Below are 20,536 nucleotides of genomic sequence, written 5' to 3' on the forward strand. Positions count from 1 at the left end.
CGAAATAGAGCTGTAAATATATGTATGTGTAAAGGCATTACTGTAATTCTATTCTATTCTATTCTGTTCTGTTCTGTTCTTTTTTTATGTATAAAAGTTTTTTATTTTAAAACAAACAACAAAAAACAAAACATAAAAACATTCATCATTCTATACAATCACAGACAGTATATCAATCGGTGACATTCTTTTGTGCTCCTCCCCCCTTATAATTATCACTAGATGTCCCAAGCTCATTTCCTTTAGAAATTATATCACTTAATTTATATCAACTTCCATTTATTACATAGTTATCTCCAAGATTTATTGCCTATCCATTGATAAAATAAGTCCCGTATCAAATAATATTGTTTATCTTCCTGTTCTCCAATTTCAAAGGTCAATTTACTCATTTCGGCACATTAAATCATTTTGTTAATAATTTCTTCATCGATAGCTATTTATTTATATTTATTTATTTATTTATTTATTTATTTATTTATTTATTTTATTATATTTTTATACCGCCCTTCCCCCAAAGGACTCAGGGTGGTGTACAGCCATAATAAAACAATATACAAGACAAATTTAAAAACCATATTAAAATAATTCAATTTTGGCCAAATTTAAAATTCCCGTTCTAAAACCCTTATAAAACCATATTAAAAACCCATATTTAAAACCCGATTAAAATTATTGTCCCATCAGACTGGCTTGTTGGAATATCAGGGTCTTCAGCACATGATGGATGGCACGGAAGTTGGGGATCCTTCGTATATCCAGGGGCAATTCATTCAATAGGGCATGAGCCCCCACAGAGAAGGCTCTCCCCCTGGGAGTCGCCAGTCGACATTGTTTGTCCAACGGCACCCTGAGGAGGCCCTCTCTGTGGGAGCGTATCTGTCAGTGGAAGCCAGTCAGTGGCAGCAGGCGGTCCTGTAAATATCCAGGCCCTAAGCCATAGAGCGTTTTAAAGGTGGTAACCAACACCTTGAAACGCACCCGGAAGACCACCGAGAGCCAGTGCAGCTTGTGCAAGAGAGGTGTTACATGGGAGCGATGGGTCGCCCCCATTATCACTCACATGTCTGCATTCTGGACCAGTTGGAGCCTCCGGGTGCTTCTCAAGGGGAGCCCCATGTAGAGAGCATTGCAATAGTCCAGACGGGAAGTGACGAGGGCGTGGGTGACTGTGCGCAAGGTGTCCCGATCCAGAAAGGGATGCAACTGGGAGATCAGGCGAACCTGATAAAAGGACCCCCTGGCTACGGCTGTCATATGATCATCCAGGAGGACACCCAAATTGCGAGCCCACTCTGAGGGGGGTAAAATCTCATCCCCAATAGCCAGTGATGGGTCTAGCTGGCTATATCAGGACGTCGGAAACCACAGCCACTCAGTCTTGGAGGGGTTGAGTTTGAGCCTGTTTCTCCCCATCCAGATCCGCATGGCCTCCAGGCAATGGGACATCACATCAAGGGCATCATTGGGGTGGCCTGAGGTTGAAATGTACAACTGCGTGTCATCGGCATACAGTTGACACTTCACCCCAAAGCCACGGATGATCTCACCCAGCGGCTTCACATAAATGTTGAACAGGAGGGCCAAGAGGACTGACCCTTGCGGCACCCCACAAGTGAGGAGCCTCGAGTCAACTTCTGTCCCCCTGTCAACACAGATTGCATACAGTCAGAGAGGAAGTAGGAGAACTGCCGTAACATGGTGCCCCCCCAATCCCATCCCCTCCAGCCAACGCAGCATGATAAAATGATTGATGGTATCAAAAGCCGCTGAGAGGTCCAGGATGACAAGGACAGAGGAGCAACCCCTGTCCCTGGCCCTCCAGAGGTAATCAACCAATGTGAACAATGCCATTTCCATGCTGTAACCCGTCCTGAAGCCCGACTGGCATGGATCTAGATAGACAGCTTCATCCAGAAATTGAAGAAGTTGTTGCACCACCACACTCTCAACAACCTTCACCATGAAGCAGAGGTTGGAGACAGGAGGGTATTTAGCTAATACAGCCAGGTCCAGGGAAGGCTTCTTGAGGAGGGGCCTCACCACCACCTCTTTCAAGGCAGATGGGAAGACACCTTCACTCAACGAATCATTAATAATCTCCTGAAACCAGCCTCATGTAACCTCCCGGGACACCAGCACCAACCAGGAGGGACATGGGTCCAATAAACATGTGGTAGCTTTAAGCGTCCCCAAAATCCTGTCCACGTCCTCAGGAGCCACAGGGTCAAACTCCTCCCAGATAACACTCTCAAGGCTCACCCCCATCATCCCGTCCGAAACTACCCAGTCGGAGTCCAGGCCGTCCCGAATCTGAGCGATTTTATCATGCAGATATTGCACAAAATCCTCAGCTCTACCCTTCAAGGGGTCCTCCCTTGCTTCCACTAGAAGTAGGGAGCGGGTCACCCTAAACAGGGCAGCTGGGCGGTTCTCTGCAGATGCTATAAGAATGGAAAAATAATTAGATTTCGCCACTCTTATTGCCACTAGGAAGGTCTTGATATAAGATCTCACCAGTGTTCGGTCAGATTCAGTGCGGCTGGCCCTCCAATCACTCTCTTGGCGTCTTTTCTGGCGCTTCATCTCCCTCAGCTCCTCAGAGAACCAAGGAGCTGACTGAGATCAGCACGTGGTCCAAGGCTCCAGCGGCCGCCCTATTCCAGGCGGCCACCAGTTCCTCAGCCGAGTTGTGAGTCAGAGCCTCTGGGAATGGCCCAAGCTCCGTCAGGAACCTCTCAGGGTCCATCAGGCGCCTGGGACAGAACCACCTGGTTGGTTCCATCTCCCTGCGATGAGGGGAAGCGGTCCGAAAGACTAGCTGAAGGAGTGAATGATCTGTCCATGACAAGGGCTTAATAACTAGGTCCCCTATTGTGAGATCATTCAACCACTGACCAGAGACAAAAATCAAGTCCAGCGTGTGTCCCCCAATGTGGGTGGGGTCATGAACTAACTGGGTCAGGTCCATGGCCATCATGGAAGCCATGAACTCCCGAGCTGCTTCGGACGTTTCACTGATGGATGGCAGGTTGAAATCCCCCATGACCAGAAGCCTGGGGTTATCTTTTCTCCTTTCCAATTTTTAGCAAATACAATTCTAGCTGCTGTTAAAAGATTCACAATTAAATATTGCAATTCTTTGCTGTATGTCTCTGGTAAGATCCCTAATAAAAATGTCTCTCGTTTAAAGTCAATATGTCTCTTAGTCATTTTTTCCAACCACATGTGTACCTTAGTCCAATATCTCCTTGCTTCTGCGCATGTCCACCACATGTGGTAGTAAGATCCTGGAGTCTGATGACATTTCCAACACTTCTCTGATTTATTCTGGAACATTCTGGCTATCCTTGCCAGGGGTAGATGCCACCTGTAAAATATCTTATACAAATTCTCCTTATATGCTGTAGACATTGTCATTTTATAATTATGTGACCACAATTTTTGCCATTTCTCTAAATCAATACCATATCCAAAATTCTTCCCCATGCTATCATTGATTCTTTAACTTGTTCTTCTTCCAATTTTGCCTCTAACAAATAACCATATAATTTTTTAATTACATAGTCATCAGGACCCATTAAAATCTTATCTAAATTAGTCAAAGTGTTGTAAAAACCTTCTTGTTTGAGATCTTTGTGATATCTAGTAAATATTTGCATATATGAAAACCAGTCCATCTTACATCCCTGATCTTCTATTTCTTGCTTTAATTTAAGTTCACCCTTTTCAGCCAACAATTCCCTATATCTAATAATTTGTTCCTTTCTAAATGTCACTGGATAAGAAAAAGCTTCAATTTGAGAGACCCAGACTGGAATCTTCAAGTAGTGGAATTTTTTAACCTTCTCCCAGTTCAACAATAAGGCTTCACAGATCTGGTGTCTTCTAAAATACCCCTGTATTTTAGTTCCTGTTCTGTTCTGTTCTGTTCTGTTCTGTTCTGTCCTGTTCTGTCCTGTCCTGTCCTGTCCTGTCCTGTCCTGTCCTGTCCTGTCCTATCCTATCCTATCCTATCCTATCCCATCCCATCCCATCCCAACCTATCCCCTCCCCTCCCCTCCCCTCCCCTCCCATCCCATCCCATCCCATTCCATCCAGAGGTAGGTTTCAACAGGTTCTGACCAGTTCTGGAGAACTGGTAATGGAAATTTTGAGTAGTTCGGAGAACTGGTAGTAAAAATTCTGACTGGCTCCACCCCCATCTATTCTCTGCCACCCAAATCCCACCTGATTGGGAGAAAAGGGGGATTTTGCAGTATCCTTCCCCTGGAGTGTGGTGGGAATGGAGATTTTACAGTATCCTTCCCCTGCCATGCCCACCAAGCCACACCCATCAAGCCATGCCATGCCACACCAACCAAGCCACAACCACAGAACCGGTAGTAAAAAAATTTGAAACCCATCACTGATCCCATCCCATCCCATCCCATCCCATCCCATCCCATCCTATTCATTCTTACACTACATTACACCACATTCTTTACCCCATTACACTCCACTCCATTCCAACTGGTGTAATGCAGTTTTCTGTGGGCTTTCATGGAATGCTTCTTCACCACAGGTTGATTCTTCACTTTTTTAAAATGCATTGTTATTTATTTTATATAGTCATTGGTATTTTCATGATTGATTCTTGTACATCATCAATATTTTTTTCTGGAGACCCATAGGAAGACGTATGAAACATCACAATGAGACTGGTAGGAGTATGAATTTAATAAATCTATCAATTATAACTCTGGTTCAACTAAGAGTGCCTTTTATTTATTTCATTCATGAGTTCAGGATGAGATTGAAGAAAATATCCGATGGGTGCAATATAAACAAAAAAAGGACACTAGTTTGCATCATACAAACATCGAAGCGGGGAAAGATACAAATTCCAAGTTCCCGCAATCCATTAGATTGTCTTTTCACCCAAGCACCAATGGTGCTGTGGAAAGGACTAATGCGATGATAGAGCGGTATCTACGGTGCTATGTGTCTTATCAGCAAACAGACTGGTCTAGCTTAATACCGTTTGCTGAAGTAGCATACAATAATGCCATGCAACGTAGTACTGGGCTCAGCCCTTTCTGCATAGTGACGGGACAAGAATTCCCAGCTATCCCAGAATTGGAACAGCGAGTGGCAGGAGACGAAACGGAGGTTGATCCAGCCAGTTGGGCCAATAAGATACGGGAAGTGTGGCTGTAGGTCAAACAGGCATTAAGTACTGCTGCAGAGGAGTACTAGAGGGCTAGAGGGCAGGAAATGGACCACAAAATCTGTCTTCTTCAAAGCCAGAAAGAAAGTTTGCAGATGTGGGAAAGGGAGGGTGAGGATGAGGGGGGAAAAACAATTGTTGTGCCTCTCATTCAAGGGTTGCAAAACTATCTATTCAAAATGACTTATGACCATTGAACCTCCGGTTCTACCCAGTTATTCAAGTGTTTCAAAGCTCTTATCTACTCAAACAGACTTATGACCATGAAACATGCTATTCTATACAGTCATCATACTTGATGGAATCTCTTAAAAGGAGACAATTATGCAAATTGGATACTCGCATGTATTGGACTTCTGACGGAATTTGTTTGAATTTCCTAGAATTATTTTTTGTGCCAGAGATTTCTTTGATCTTTGCTATTGAGAAGAAGACATATAGCCAGCTTTTTAATTTACCCCATGATTCGTATGTGATGACTACAAGTGATGTGCATCAGGGAATTCCCTCTGTCCGATTGCTTCAGAAAAAAAAACATACACCTTCCCTGTTTAAACAAACTCTCATTTGTATTTAACTGCACTTCTTCTTACACACTGTATTGCATATGAATTAAGATGACCAGTAAAGACAAATTTACAATTCACATTTAATCGATATATTTAGTCAGAGTTCACCATAACATACTACAATATGTCAATAAATCAATAAAGTCAATAAATATGTCAATACATTAATTGGTCCTGTAGTTTATAACTTTATAGACCCCACTTATAATTGCCTACCAGAAGGGGAAAAACACCCCTTCAAAGCTATCCAAATCTCCAGGAGACGGGGCAACATAGAACATCACTGTCTCAATACATTGTTCTCTGGCTTAAATGTTGAAGTGGGGAAGTTCCCAAACATGTACATATAAAGAATAGCAGGCAAACATAAAGATTTATTAAAGCTTTCTCTTCATGAGCTGGTGCTTATCATTAAGCTCAGGTCTCATCACAATGATAAAACACTTGGGAAAAAAGATGCACACCAATAAGCCAGCACTGGAGGAGACCATGGAGAAGATCTCCACAGCCAATGTATATTTTCCCCTAGTGCTTAGATAGGTTGGAATAAAACACAACCAAACACTGCAGAAGACCAACATGCTGAAGGTGATGAACTTGGCTTCATTGAAACTGTCAGGTAAATTCCTAGCTAGAAAAGCAGCAGAGAAGCTAAGCAGAGCAAGAAAACCCATAAAGCCCAAAACACAGTAGAACATGACCGAGTCTTCATGGCACTCCAGGTTAAGTTCTTCAGGTATTGAATGTGCATCAAAATCTGGATATGGTGGGGATGTTATCAGCCAAACAGCACAAACACATATTTGAACAAGGGAGCAGGATAGAAGAATGAAACTGACCATCCTTCCCCCAACCCATTTCCTCAATCTGGAACCGGGTTTCGTGGCCATGAATGCTAGAACCACAACAAAGGTTTTGGCCAAGACACAAGAAACTGCCACAGAAAAGATGAGCCCAAAAGCTGGTTGTCGAAAGAGACACACAATCGTATTGGGCCTCCCAACAAATAGAAAGACACAAAGGAAAGAGAGGAGAAGAGAAACTAGGAGTGTATAAGTGAGATTCCGATTGTTGGCTTTGACGATGGGAGTGTCTTTGTGTTTCATGAAGATTGTTATTACCAAAGCTGTCATTAAAGAAAAGCAAAGAGAAAGAACAGTCAGACTGATCCCCAAGGGCTCTTCATAGGACAAAAAGATGAGCCGCTTTGGAATGCACATATTTTTCCCAGGATTTGGATATTGATCTTCTGGACATAGAGAGCAGTCATCTATGTCTGAAAAAGAACACAGTGGAATTGATACAGTTGATTACAGACAGTGTGGTACCCCAATGTCTTTGTCCCATTATATTTGGAAATTTCCTACCCTTCTCCTTTGATATTTTCCCCTCTGGACATAGACGACAATCATAGCAACAAGAGAACTTTCCTTCTTTCTTGGCCTTGCTGTGTCCTGTCTCACAAGGATTGTTACACAAAGATAAAGGTAATGCCTATCAACGAATGAAGAAGAATATTTTAAGATACAGAGAGGAAGGGAAGTACTTTGAGTGTTTCTGTGGTATCAACAGATTGAAAATGAATAGCGGGATGACATAACTTTAGATGTAATTGCTCTGAAATTATAATTAATTAAATCTCTACAATAATTGTATTGATAGCCTTCGTTAACCAATTGTCACTCTTCAAAGACAATTTCTCTACTAGTTAGGTAAAGATGTTGGTTTTCTCAACTTCTGAATTTTGATGTCAGCAAACTAAAGAGATTTAGGGTGCTGGCTAGCAGCTTTTACTTCAGAACCATGAAAACCATTGTCCATAATTAACAGGGAGCCAGTAAAGTATATTTCCTAATATTCAATAGCAATTGCTAGAAAAGTTAAAAAAGTATCTTACTGATATCTTTCCTTTCCCAGGAAATTTGTACCTAGGTTAGTTAGGGATGACACTGTGACACTTTCATCAATAAAGATATTTAAACAAAGGCAAACAAATCTGGATTCAAAAAGCTAACCTGGTTAAAGCCTACTGGCCATGTGATGGAATCTACAGAAATATTGAAGAACTTCTCTGCTGGAACTGTGGGATCTATCACTCCAACTTTGACCCTAAGAAAAGATTGGTTGGGGAATGTGATCCAGTTGATAATATCAAATCCACCAATGAATTCTCCATTTGTATCAAAGGAGATCTTTTCACCAACACTGTTGTTGAATCTGACACTTCTCAGAAAAGAATGAACCTGAAACGCAGAGCCAATCAGAGAGGAACAAACTGAGGGAGGGAGAAATAATTCATATATTCAAAACATACATATGAATGTTTCTTTAAACAAAGACAATATAAACACGTTTTTTATTTTTGTTGTAGGCCAGTATCAAATAAATAACATAGCAATCATTCTAAAATAGCGGTAGAGATTACATATCAGATTCCTGAATTAAAATTAATATAGAATTGTAAAATAAACAACTATGAAAAAAATAAAATTAAGCTCTGTAGTTTAATTGCAAAAGATACTCAAGCCAGATCACTACTAACAAATATGTAATAAATCCTAGGATGTATAAAACTACAATATAATTGCACTCATTTCACACACTAGCAAGATTGTACTCAAAATCCTACAAGCCTTCAGCAGTATGTGAACCGAGAAGGAAGAAGTACACATGATTTTTTGGAAAGGCAGAGGAAGTAGCGATAATTTTTCCTGCATTTGCTGGATTATGAGAAAGCAAAGTACTGTACTTCTGCTTCATTGATTTTGCTAAAGACTTTGATTATGTGGATCACAACAATCTATGGCAAGTTCTTGAAGAGTTGGGAGTACCAGACCACCATAACTGTCACCTGAGAAGGTTAATGTCAGCTCTGCCTGATTGAGCTTTGCACCTCACAGGCTCCTTGCCGTCAAAGGCTGGAAGAGATGGGGAGGATGAAAGAGCAATGAAGCTGTGTTTGTAGGTGTTGGGAAATTGGGAGGGGGAAATGACAGGTGATAAAGACCAGAGTAGCCAAATCTTGTTTGTACCAGCATCCCAAGGAGAAGCACTCTGAGAAATATGTGAGTTATCTGCAAACATTTCAGCATTCTCAAAACATCTTGGTGAGCTGTGGTTGGCTGGAAATGGACTGGTCATAGAGGTGGGGGAAGAATGAGATGTGGGTTATGTGGGTTTTTATAACTTGCAAGCACGGGAAATTCAGAGCTGGCTTCACATTACTGCAAACAACGCCTTTAGTAAAAGAACCCTTTGCTTTAACCAAATGGAGTCAAGGGTCTTTCTTTTCTAAGGAATCAGATTGGGGTAGGTCTGGCACCTGCATGCCAGCCAAGAAGCAACACTTAGAACCAGACATGGAATAATTGATTGCTTCTAAATAGGGTAAGTACAACAAGGCTATATATTGTCACCTTGCTTATTTAAATTATATGCTAAGTACATCTTGTGAAATGCCAGGCTGGATGAATCACAAACCAGAACTAGGATTGCTGGTAGATGTCACATGTAAATGCCTTATTCTCTAATGTGTAAATAGTATATGAACGGGGTATCAGGGGTTAATTTATTCTTCACTTCTTAATGTATTCATAATTCACCACTCCCATACTTAGCTCCACCCATTGTATATATAAGGAGCTGTATACACCATTTTCCTTGCTTCTATCTGTGAATATTCAGTGAATATAGAATGCCTTGTGTAAATAAAGAGAGATATATTTGAACTCTTAACTCTTACTAAATTTATTGAGTCTGATCCTGAAAATATTGCAACAAGCTGGTAGCAGAGGATGGTTAATTGACTCAATAAAAAAATCTATAAAAAAATGTCTAAGAGAGATAGGCCCAACACCAGGGCATACAGCAAAGAAATGGAAACGGATCAAAAAATAATCAACGAATCCACAAACGCGATTTCGAGAGAATCCGAAGAATACACCACTGAAGACGAAGAAATAATAGATGAAAATGATGATCGGGAGGAAATCAAAATAGAAAACAACGAACTCAGGTCAGAGATATTAAAACTATTAAAGAGCCAGAAGAATGATGAAAGCCTCATCGCGAACCTCCAAGATATGCTGAAAAACAGCGGAGCAGCGAGAGAGAAGCACATCACTACTGAAAAACCAAAAGACCCAAAAATAGTGAGTGATATGACTACAGAAAAAAATACTATGAAGAAGAAAAACGGTAACCCCGCACGAAATTTTGAATGGCAGCCATCTTGGTTTCAACAGACCTCCAGGGTGAGCGAAGCAGAGCCAATCAGAAAGCTCGATTCAAAATTTCTGGCGCGAAAAACATTACCAGACAACAAAAACGAAAAAGAAAATTCAAACACCTCAGAAGAATCAGAATCGGAAAGTGAAAGTGATTCAACAGATAATCAGATAAAATTAGCAATGAAAACGCTTTTTGCTGCATTTGGGCCAAAACTAAAAATTACCAAAAAGCTAACTAAGAAGCAAGCGAGCAAGCCAATGCCTCAAAATCTACCCGCTCCCATCCTGAATACAAGAGCGACGACGCCCGAACCCAGAGAGCCCTGCCGATACCACCCCACGCCACAGACCGATGCAAGCACCAACGCTCTCAAAAGAAGAAAGAGGACAGCCGACATCGTCAGGACTCCCAAGATCGAGCCAGAGACCGATTCGTCTGAGGAAGAGCAGAACGAGCGAGCCGCAACGACGAGAACCTCTCACGACGACTCCAGGGACGAAATGGACAACGCGCATGCGCGAGACTACGCAAACGACCCAGGAAGACATGAATTGCTGAGAAGACCGTGCAGGCTCGTTGCGAGCATCCCCACGCCGTTTTGTAACTTTCTGCATTTATGAGACCACGGACTACCTCAGGTTGTAAGTAATGGACCTAATAATGTCGGAAATTTGCCCAGTGACTTCCCAAAGCTGAGGATAGATGGCATTAATTTACAAGAATGGTATCAGCAGCTCCAGGTTGTCTTTATGAAAGAAAACTTACTGTTTTTTATCACTAGTCCCCCCAAAAGACCTTGGACCCTAAAATTAGACTGTTTACACCATAGAGCATTTTTCTTATTAATTTCTAGTGTATCTCCTGCTATGTACCACAGCATTAAGCAAAATCTGACTGTTTCAGAAATTATTCAATGCATGTTCAATCTATTTCACAGTGACAGTGTAGCTACTACCACAAGGATGTCTAAAGATTTCTTTTCATCTAGGATAAAGCCAGGGGTTTCCATAAGTGAGCACTTAATATCTTTAAACAAAATAAGAGCTGAACTGCATTTAAGGGGGGAGGTGATTTCAGATCAAACTATGAAAAATGTTATCATCAACTCACTTGACCCATCATGGGATAATTATATGTCACATTTAGACACAATCAATCTAGGATACTTATCCATAGAAAGCCTATCCAATAAGTTAATAGCTGAAGACAATTCAAGGAGGAGTCGTTCTAACAATCACATAGAACGCAAACCATATAGAAAAGTAGCTTTTCAAGAAAAATATAATGAAACATTTAGATGCCACAATTGTGGATCTAGGGAACACAATAGAAGAGATTGCCCCAAAATTTCAAAAGAAAGACATAGGTCAGAATACAGAAACAAATACAATTACAGACAGTCTTCCATTGATAGACATAGATATAGAAGCCCGCCAAATTACAAAGAGAATAGAGGGGGCAGAGATAATTCAAAGGATAGAAAATCTGGTTCACTGAATGGATTAAATAAACAAGACAACACTAACATACAGCAATCTGAGAACAATAATTGGCTCATTGATTCTGGAGCAACTAATTACACCACCAATAACAAAAATATACTATCTTCATTTGTAGAAGATAAATTTGTAATAAAGGTAGCTAACCAAGAAAAAGTTCAAGTATTAGGTAGAGGGAATATAACCTTACCTGGCCTAGGAAAAATAGAGGGGGTATTACTAATACCCGAAATACCTCATAACATACTAAGTGCCATAAAACTAAGCAGGGATTCTGATATTAACATTGTCTTTTCTAAAGGAAAAGCGACCTTGGAGAAAAATAAAACAGATATAGGTACCGTGATGATTAAAGGGGGTCTACCTTATTTAATAACAAAAGAAAAATGGTTACATAACATTGATTGAAATATGGAAGATTGTATTGAAGTAGATGATGAAAACATTAGCAATAGTGACAATGATGAATGTAAAATAGCTCATGATCACAAAGATGTACATAATGAAAAAAAAACCAAAAATAGGTAAGCCAATTCATGATGAGTGTGCTCATATTTTACATAGGAAGTTAGGACATGCCAGTTTTCCTGTAGTACAAAAAATGACTGAACACGCAGAAGGTGTTAAAATAAAAAATTGTGAAAACTATTTGGAATGCTCAGTATGTAAATCTACAAAACTAAAAACTAGCCCCAGACCAAGAAAATCAACTAGGTCAACCAACAAAATTTTTGATTTAGTACACATGGACTTAGTTGGTCCACTAACTCCATCAATCACTTATAGAAAACGTTACTTCTTGACCATAGTGGACGATTACAGTCGCTATGGGTTTGTTTATACATTAAAACACAAAGATGAGACTTTTCAGAAATTTAAAGAATTTTATAAGCGCGTAGAAACACAACACAATACCAAAATAAAACAAATCATGACAGATAGAGGATGTGAATTCATGTCTAAAGAATTCTCCCAATGGCTGAAGGACAAAGGAATGTTACATTACACATCTAGCCCATTTTCTGCGTTTCAGAACGGAATTGTAGAGAGGAAGAACTCAACGTTACAAACCATGATTAGATGCACATTGGAAGATGCTGGCTTAAGCAAACAATTCTGGTCAGAAGCCCTACATTATTCCAATTACACACAGAATAGAACCTGGTCCAGCATTGTAAATAAGACACCATATGAAGTGATGTACAATAGGAAACCAAAATTAGCACACATGCACATATTTGGAGTCACTGCAGACGTACACATACCTAAACAATTAAGAAGAAAGGGAGAAAATGTGTCCAGAAGGCTCAGATTTATGGGATATGAGACAGGCACTAAAGGATACAGATTCATTGATAATAATAACAAATTTATAGTTTCCAGAACAGCTGTGTTCCATGAGCAGGCCAACTGGTCTAAAATACATCTTAATGAAATATTTCCAAGTAACAACAAAGATACAAAATCCCAAGAAAAAGGGATTATAGAAAAGCAAAATGACAACAAACATAGAAACAAAACCAAAACATGGACAAATAGCCAACACAAAATAAAGACAGACACACTTACAAAAAAGGAAGCAAGATATTTGCATGATAATAATAGTAAACCTGAAAAAACAATTAGAAGCACCAGAAATCAAATGCCAAATAAATACAAGGATTACATAATGCATATGGATGGTGAATCAACGACACCTAATACATATGAGGAAGTGTTAAAACTCCCTCGTAAAGAAAAAGAAAAATGGGAATTAGCAATGAAAAAAGAGATGGAAAGTTTACAAGGATTAAATGTATTTACACCTGCAATTGCACCAAAAGACAAAACAATTATTGGTACTAGGTGGATATATAAAATTAAAAATTTAGAGGGAGGCAATACATTATACAAAGCTAGACTAGTTGCACAAGGTTATGCACAGAAATATCCGGAGGACTATACTGACACATATTCCCCCACAGTAAGAACTGAGAGTGTCAAAACAGCTCTAGTAGTAGCATCAGCACTCAATCTCGATGTATTCCAATATGACATACAGACTGCTTATCTACACGCAAAACTAGATAAGGAAATATATGTAAGAGCACCTCACAGTCAATACACAAACAAGAATGAGACTTGGTTGTTAAACAAGAGTTTATACGGGTTAAAACAATCTGGTAAACGATGGTATGATTGTTTAGTAAAAGTACTTAAAACTATGGATTTCAATGCTACTACTGCTGATAACTGTTTCTTTGTTAAAAAAGGTGATGATTGTATAGAATTTGTATTGATCTATGTGGATGACATTTTATACATAGGTAAACATAAAGAGAGAAGAGAAACATTTGTAACTAAGCTAAATGAACATTTCTCATTGAAATCTTTAGGCAAAGTAAATAAGTATCTTGGTGTTCAAATTAATAAGACAAAAAGAGGATTCAAACTTACTCAGAGAGATAAGATCATAGAGCTCTTAAACAAATGTAATCTAAGTGATGCCAAACCTTGTGACACTCCTATGCAAACTGACTTCCTAAGAAATGCTGATGAATCATCCCCTGAATTCAAAGATAACACGTTTTATAGATCAGTCATAGGTTCACTTCTTTATATTTCCAACTGGACAAGACCTGATATCGCTTTACCTCTCAATTTATTATCCAGACATGTCAGTAAACCAACAATGTACCATTGGGAAGCTGTTAAAAGGATATTAAGATATTTGAAAAATACATTAGACTTTTGTTTGATGTTAGAACCTAATAATGTTAAGGAACCAAACCTCACATGTTACGCAGATGCAGATTGGGCTGGAGACACCTCATGTAGAAAAAGTACATCCGGTTATGTATTCCTCCTAAATGATTGTCCAGTTTACTGGTACACTGGCAAACAAGAATTAGTGGCCACTTCAACAACAGAGGCAGAATATGTTTGTTTATCTAAAGCTGCAAATAACCTTGTATGGTTTAATGATTTAATTTCAGATGTTTGGAAAAAACCTGCTTTACCTTTTGTTATGCATGAAGACAATAAAGCAGCTATTGAAATATCTAGATCTGACGCCATTGGACAAAGGTCCAGACATATAGATATAAAATTTAAACATGTGAGACAATTATCTCAAGATGGATTTATCAGAGCAGTGCATTGTGAAACATCAGAACAATTAGCTGACATACTGACAAAGCCTCTACCTTCTAAGCAGCATAAATACTTGACTTCCAAGTTATATGTCCTGTATTGTCCTGAATCTGAATGTAATTGGTGTAGCTTAGCGAATCGGCATTTAGAGGGGGATTTGTCACATGTAAATGCCTTATTCTCTAATGTGTAAATAGTATATGAACGGGGTATCAGGGGTTAATTTATTCTTCACTTCTTAATGTATTCATAATTCACCACTCCCATACTTAGCTCCACCCATTGTATATATAAGGAGCTGTATACACCATTTTCCTTGCTTCTATCTGTGAATATTCAGTGAATATAGAATGCCTTGTGTAAATAAAGAGAGATATATTTGAACTCTTAACTCTTACTAAATTTATTGAGTCTGATCCTGAAAATATTGCAACAGTAGAAATATCAACAAGCTCAGATATGCAGATGATACCACACTAATGGCAGAAAGTGAAAAGGAACTAAAGAGCCTCTTGATGAGGTAAAAGAGTAGAGTGCAAAACGTGGCTTGAAACGCAATATTAAAAAGCTGAGAATATGGCATCTGGTCCCATCACTTCATAGCCAATAGAAGTGGAAGAAATGAAAACAGTAACAGATTTTATTTTCATGGGCTCCAAGATCACTGTAGATCCCCCTTTTTGAAAAGAAATAATCCTCTTCAAATTTTTTAATTTCTTTTTTCAATTTTTAAATTATTTGTTCAAATTTTAACCTTTTTTCAACTCTTAAATATCATTTTTAATTTAATTTTTTAAAAATTTTTACAACTTTTTCTATTTCTTTTTTCAACAAAACATTTGAAAAAAAATATAGTTTACTTACTTTAATTCTAAGAGGGAAAACCACAGAAAAAAGAGACAGGCACTTAAGACAGGAAAGATAGTAATGAATTTTTCAAGAGAACAAATGGTCAAGAACTCTTATAAACTATTAGCAATGGGGAATGTATTTAAATTTTTAGAAATGTTTAATTTTTTAGCAAACAAACAAAGAAAAAAAGTGATGGAAATGGACACTGACAATATAATTACTTGCAAAGTGTATCATATGTTTCAGCTTATGTCCACATAGCTCAGATACTTTGGCACATGTTGGACTCATTGGACAACACCTTGAGGTTATTTAAGATTGAAGGCAAAAGGAGAAGAGGATAACAAAGGATGAGATGGTTAGGTAGTGTCATCAGCACAATGAACATTAATATGGGCAAATTGTGGAAGATACTAGAGGATCGGAGGGCCTGGGATGCTATGGTTTACGGGGTTGCAAAGATTCAGAGAGGAGTTAGTGACATACCAACAACAATAACTGAGATAGCACAGCAACCCATAAGTACAGGTGTTGATTGTTTAATGACTGCTTGTTCAGCAACCATCTGAAATTATAAGAAATTGTAAGTGCAGAACAAGTGATACTTATGATTTCCTTACTGTGCTTGTATGATCACAATCCAGGAAGTCAGGAATGGGCCTTTATTTCTGACTGTCATGGCATTCCACAGTTACTTGATTGTAATTTGTAGTCTATCTTGCTAGCTTTCCACAAGCAAAGTCAATGGGGAAGCTAGAAGGAAATTGGATGTTGTGCTCACATGAATTCCATGCTTTAAAAACTATGCAATCCTCACTTAACAATGGTAACTGGGGTCTGCCAAAATTATTGTTGCTAAACCGCATGGTCAAGTGATGTCACAACTTATACCTGCATCACTTAGCAATTGAAACTCAGGTCCCAATGACTATCATTAAGTAAAGGCTGCCAGTAAAATTTACAATATAATCAAAGATAGACTTACTTTTATGAAGTAAAATGTAAAATTAATGACCTACCCCGAAAATACGACCTAGCATGTTTTTTCATGCTGCTCGCAATATAAGCCCTACCCCTCCAAAATAAGCCCTAGTTCAGATAATCAGCAGCAGTAGTGGGGCGGTGGGGGTAGCCAGCATAGGAGTTGGCAAGGATGCACATGGGGAAGACGATGTCCGGAAGCAGGTTCAGACTTTATGGCGCCAGGGAGAAAGGAATGTAATACGTTCCACCATCTGTCTTTCCTTGCAGAGTGTGTGGCAAAGCTGGAGGACCCCATTTGTCAGTTGGAACTGTGAAGGCAGGGGCTGTACCATGGCATCACGTCACCCCACCATTTGCTGGCTGTGAGAGGCGGTACAGTCAGCACGGCTCAACTGGCAGCAGGGGGGTGGTCTGGAGGTCATAGATCTGGGATGACTTGGGTAGCCGAGAGCAGCACTACCAGGGGGGCAAAGAGCCCCCATGAGGTCAGCAGCAGCATAGGCCACTTTTTGGAGGCCAGCGGTTGAGAAGTGTCCTTGTAGCAGCAGGGCAGCAAGCATTGGGACAGAGAGGATGGGGCTGGTGGACTTTCTATTCCCTGTACCTGAAAAAAATAAGAGACACCTGAAAATAAGACCAAGTTCTCATTTCGGGGCCTAAAAGAAAATAAGGCCAGGGCCTATTTTTCAGGGAAACATGGTATATTCTACCTAGGAAATAAAGTCTCAGTAGAAGAGGTTAGGCAATGGGAAATGAGGACCAAAGGGCAATGACATTTCTTTTATTGGATGCATTAAAGTAGAGCCAGAGTCAACATCAGCAGGGTCTGCTGGAATTTAAATCCTGCATTTAGCGGATGCTGAATTTGATGGCTGAGATGTCCATCATTTGAAATCGATGATTGTTTCATCCAATGGGAGTACACTGCGCTGAGGTGGCGCAGGTTAGAGGTGGCGCAGGCTGAGGTTAGAGTGCAGTACTGCAGGCTTTTTCAGCTACTTCAGCTGACTGCTAGCTGGAGTTCAGCAGTTCAAATCTCACCAGCTCAAGGTTGACTCAGCCTTCCCTCCTTCCAAGGTGGGTAAAATGAGAACCCAGATTGTTGGGAGCAATGATGTAAACTGCTTAGAGAGCAATGATGTAAACTGCTTAAAAGCACTTTGAAGCAGTATATAAGTCTAAGTGCTATTGCTATTGCTAAATGTCTCACATTAATATCTCACATAGGCTCAAATTAACATCCCACCTTGGTCTTCTTTTATTTAGTGCCTGAGATATTAAAAACACTTTTACTCCTTTCCCTTCTTCTCGTAGAGCCGTGTTCCTAGAAGCATATAAGGCTGCTCTCATTCCATCCATTTGCTCTAAAACTATGCATGTGTTGTGAATAACTGGGTGTAGAAATGCAGGTGACTCTCAAATGGTCTATAAAGAGGTCAGAACCAATGCCTCATAAAATGGAAACATTACAGCAGGCTGAATCTTCTTTGAATAAGAATGACACAATATATCAGTCCTTCCTCTTCCACCCATGGATTGTATGGGAAGATCCTCATCAGGAAATACCAAAAAATATTGGCATGGTTCAGTGGTGGGTTCCACTTGCCTTCACTACCGGTTCTCTATCGTGAATGCAGATGCCCAGAACGTTCATGATGAAATCCGGGCGGTGGGCGGAGCCTCCTGCCATTGCCACTACCAGTTCACGCAAACCTGGGCGAACTGGTAGGAACCCACCACTGGCATGATTGTACTTTCAAGAATAAATGAATTGTGTCTGCAAATGCAAACATTCCAAATAAAGCATGTATAACAACAACAACAACAACCAATACAGCTTCAACATTCAATAATAACCTCCCTCCATTTATTCATAGACTGAATTTATGGAATAATAAGGAAGTGCCTTCGCAGGATGGAGGGGGAGCATTTCAGAGAGGTTAAAGACATTTCAGATTGGATATTGTGTCTGTGAGAAAGAGAAATAACATACCCACCCCTCCAATAATTCACCGAGTAAATTGCAGATACAGATAGTAGAGTGCTCAGATTGACAAAATTTTATCTATAGATGTAAAACAAGAAGGAATCAGCTTAGAAGAATTACTATCTGTCATTCTTGATTTTGGGCTTGACAGGAGGTTAATTTCATGGAGAGAAACATATTTTAAGAAATTTTGTAGAATGCCATTTACAATTTGAATATCAGCCTATGAATATTTTGATTACTTAATCTATTATTAAATCTCACTTTTGGGTTTTCAGACATCAATATCCCTGGAAAATATTGTTTGCTAGAGTTTTTGGACACATGTTGCAACTACAGGTATGGTAGTTTCTCACTACCCTGGTAACAGACTTACCTGCCACCACACTTGATTGTGAAAATGTTTCCTCCTTTCTTTCATCATTCTTGTTTCTCTAGATTTGGATATAGAGAGGGATTGCAAAGCATGTGCCACAGCATAGATCGCATTGTAAATATTATAACTCTGGCCACTCATGCTTGTTTCAAACACAGATGTAGGAAGGGTTTCAAGCTTCTCCTGTCCAGTACATTTCTTCTCAGACTCCTCCATTTTTGAGTTTGGGAAGAAACAACTGAATGCCTGTTCCCAGAAATCTTTCCGAAAATGATCATTCTGATTGTTGCTTGGATTAAGATTTTGAAGAAATTCCTGGAAGTTTTGGATTTCCATTGTGTGAACTGCAAAGGATACAGCACCGTGCAGAGAATGGATATCCCAAGTTTTATGAATGGAAATTGAAGTATAATCTGTTTGAGCAGTGATAAGCCAAATCTTATTCTTCTTTGGTATATCCTCCACTTCTGAAATCTGGAGGACAGTTCTCAGAACTGTTAAGGACTGAATTTCACCATATAAAATTATCACATTGGCTGTGCTATTCATGAGAACATGGTATATATGTAGCACTTCATCTACGGTTTCATCAAAATCACTGTAAAAAGCTCCAGTCGGGAATTCTGCTATGAATTCAGTGCAGATGCCATGCTCAGAAAATGTGGGGAGTACCTTTTGGAGGAATATCTCTCCCTTTTCATCTGTTACTATAAGAATTCCAATCCAGATCCATCTAAAATACAGCAATAACTGCAGGAGGCCCTTACATTGGTGGGATTCATTCGGAAACATTTGTTGGAAGAAAACTGCTTGAGTCTCTTTATCTATGACTGGAGCAGAGCCATAGGTTAACTACAGAAAGATAAACATATGCAATTGAAAATTCTATTGCATGTGAGCCTCTGAAATCATGTACATTCATTTCAGTTGGGTATCTTACACCTTATATACTGAAATTATGCAATTAGTTGTGTTTATTATGAAATATCAACCAAGATGTCACTCTTGAGGTATCAGAAATTTTTTTTTTTTCTGAAAGTAGTCTCATTGTGAATATTTCAAATTTGAGCCATAGTTCAATGTCTGGAATTGGGGCACATTTTGCTGTGTCAAATATCACCACCATCTGTTCAGAATGACAATGATTCATGGTGCTATGATGATTCTATCAAGCAGATAATAATATCTAGGAATCTGAAAGATCTCTCTTTTTACAAAAAGAAGCATACCAACATTTGCGGAGATATGGCAAAATGATAATGTATATCCTCATCACATCTTACCTGAGGAACTTTGTAGATTTCCAATACAGTTGCCATGTGAAGAGACATCTCAGGTGCCCCAATGACTGCAGCCAAGGTATTTGTGATCCCACACTTGTAGTTAGGGTTGAATTTGCCCTGAGTGAAAGGTAGAAGCATTGAGGCAAAGAAAGTTTGGCTTGGACTAAAATTGCTGTTAATAATGTGGAAGCCCAGCGTGATGTTGGGTAGGATCTGGGGATTTTCATTTATCTCTTTTACAGTAAACACTAAAGCCAGGATATGCTGGTAATTCTGAAAAACTATTCTGTAAAACAGAATTAGAAACAGCACATTAAGAAAGGTCTGTGTCTCATTATGGCACTTACAATCCTTTCGTACAACATATTTTGTGGAATGTGTGAAATAATTCTTGTTTCTATATGTGAGAATGGTT

The 20,536-nt window shown here is 39.4% G+C and overlaps 1 protein-coding gene across 1 annotated transcript; it reads right to left on the bottom strand.

The window, feature by feature from the left end:
• Nucleotides 1-5,893: 5,893 nt before the first annotated feature.
• On the bottom strand, nt 5,894-20,259 carry LOC132711577 (vomeronasal type-2 receptor 26-like). Its single transcript, XM_087891560.1, has 6 exons — nt 20,122-20,259; nt 18,839-18,896; nt 16,936-17,079; nt 8,677-8,696; nt 7,146-7,272; nt 5,894-7,054 (listed from the first exon to the last, which is right to left on the bottom strand). Exons 1-6 carry the CDS (start codon nt 20,257-20,259, stop codon nt 6,156-6,158), a joined length of 1,386 nt encoding a protein of 461 aa, XP_087747686.1. The 3' UTR covers nt 5,894-6,155.
• Between the last annotated feature and the right edge of the window lie 277 nt (nt 20,260-20,536).

Source organism: Pantherophis guttatus, chromosome 4 (assembly GCF_059756535.1).
Source record: "Pantherophis guttatus breed Tessera chromosome 4, ASM5975653v1, whole genome shotgun sequence".
Taxonomy (NCBI): Eukaryota; Metazoa; Chordata; class Lepidosauria; order Squamata; family Colubridae; genus Pantherophis; species Pantherophis guttatus.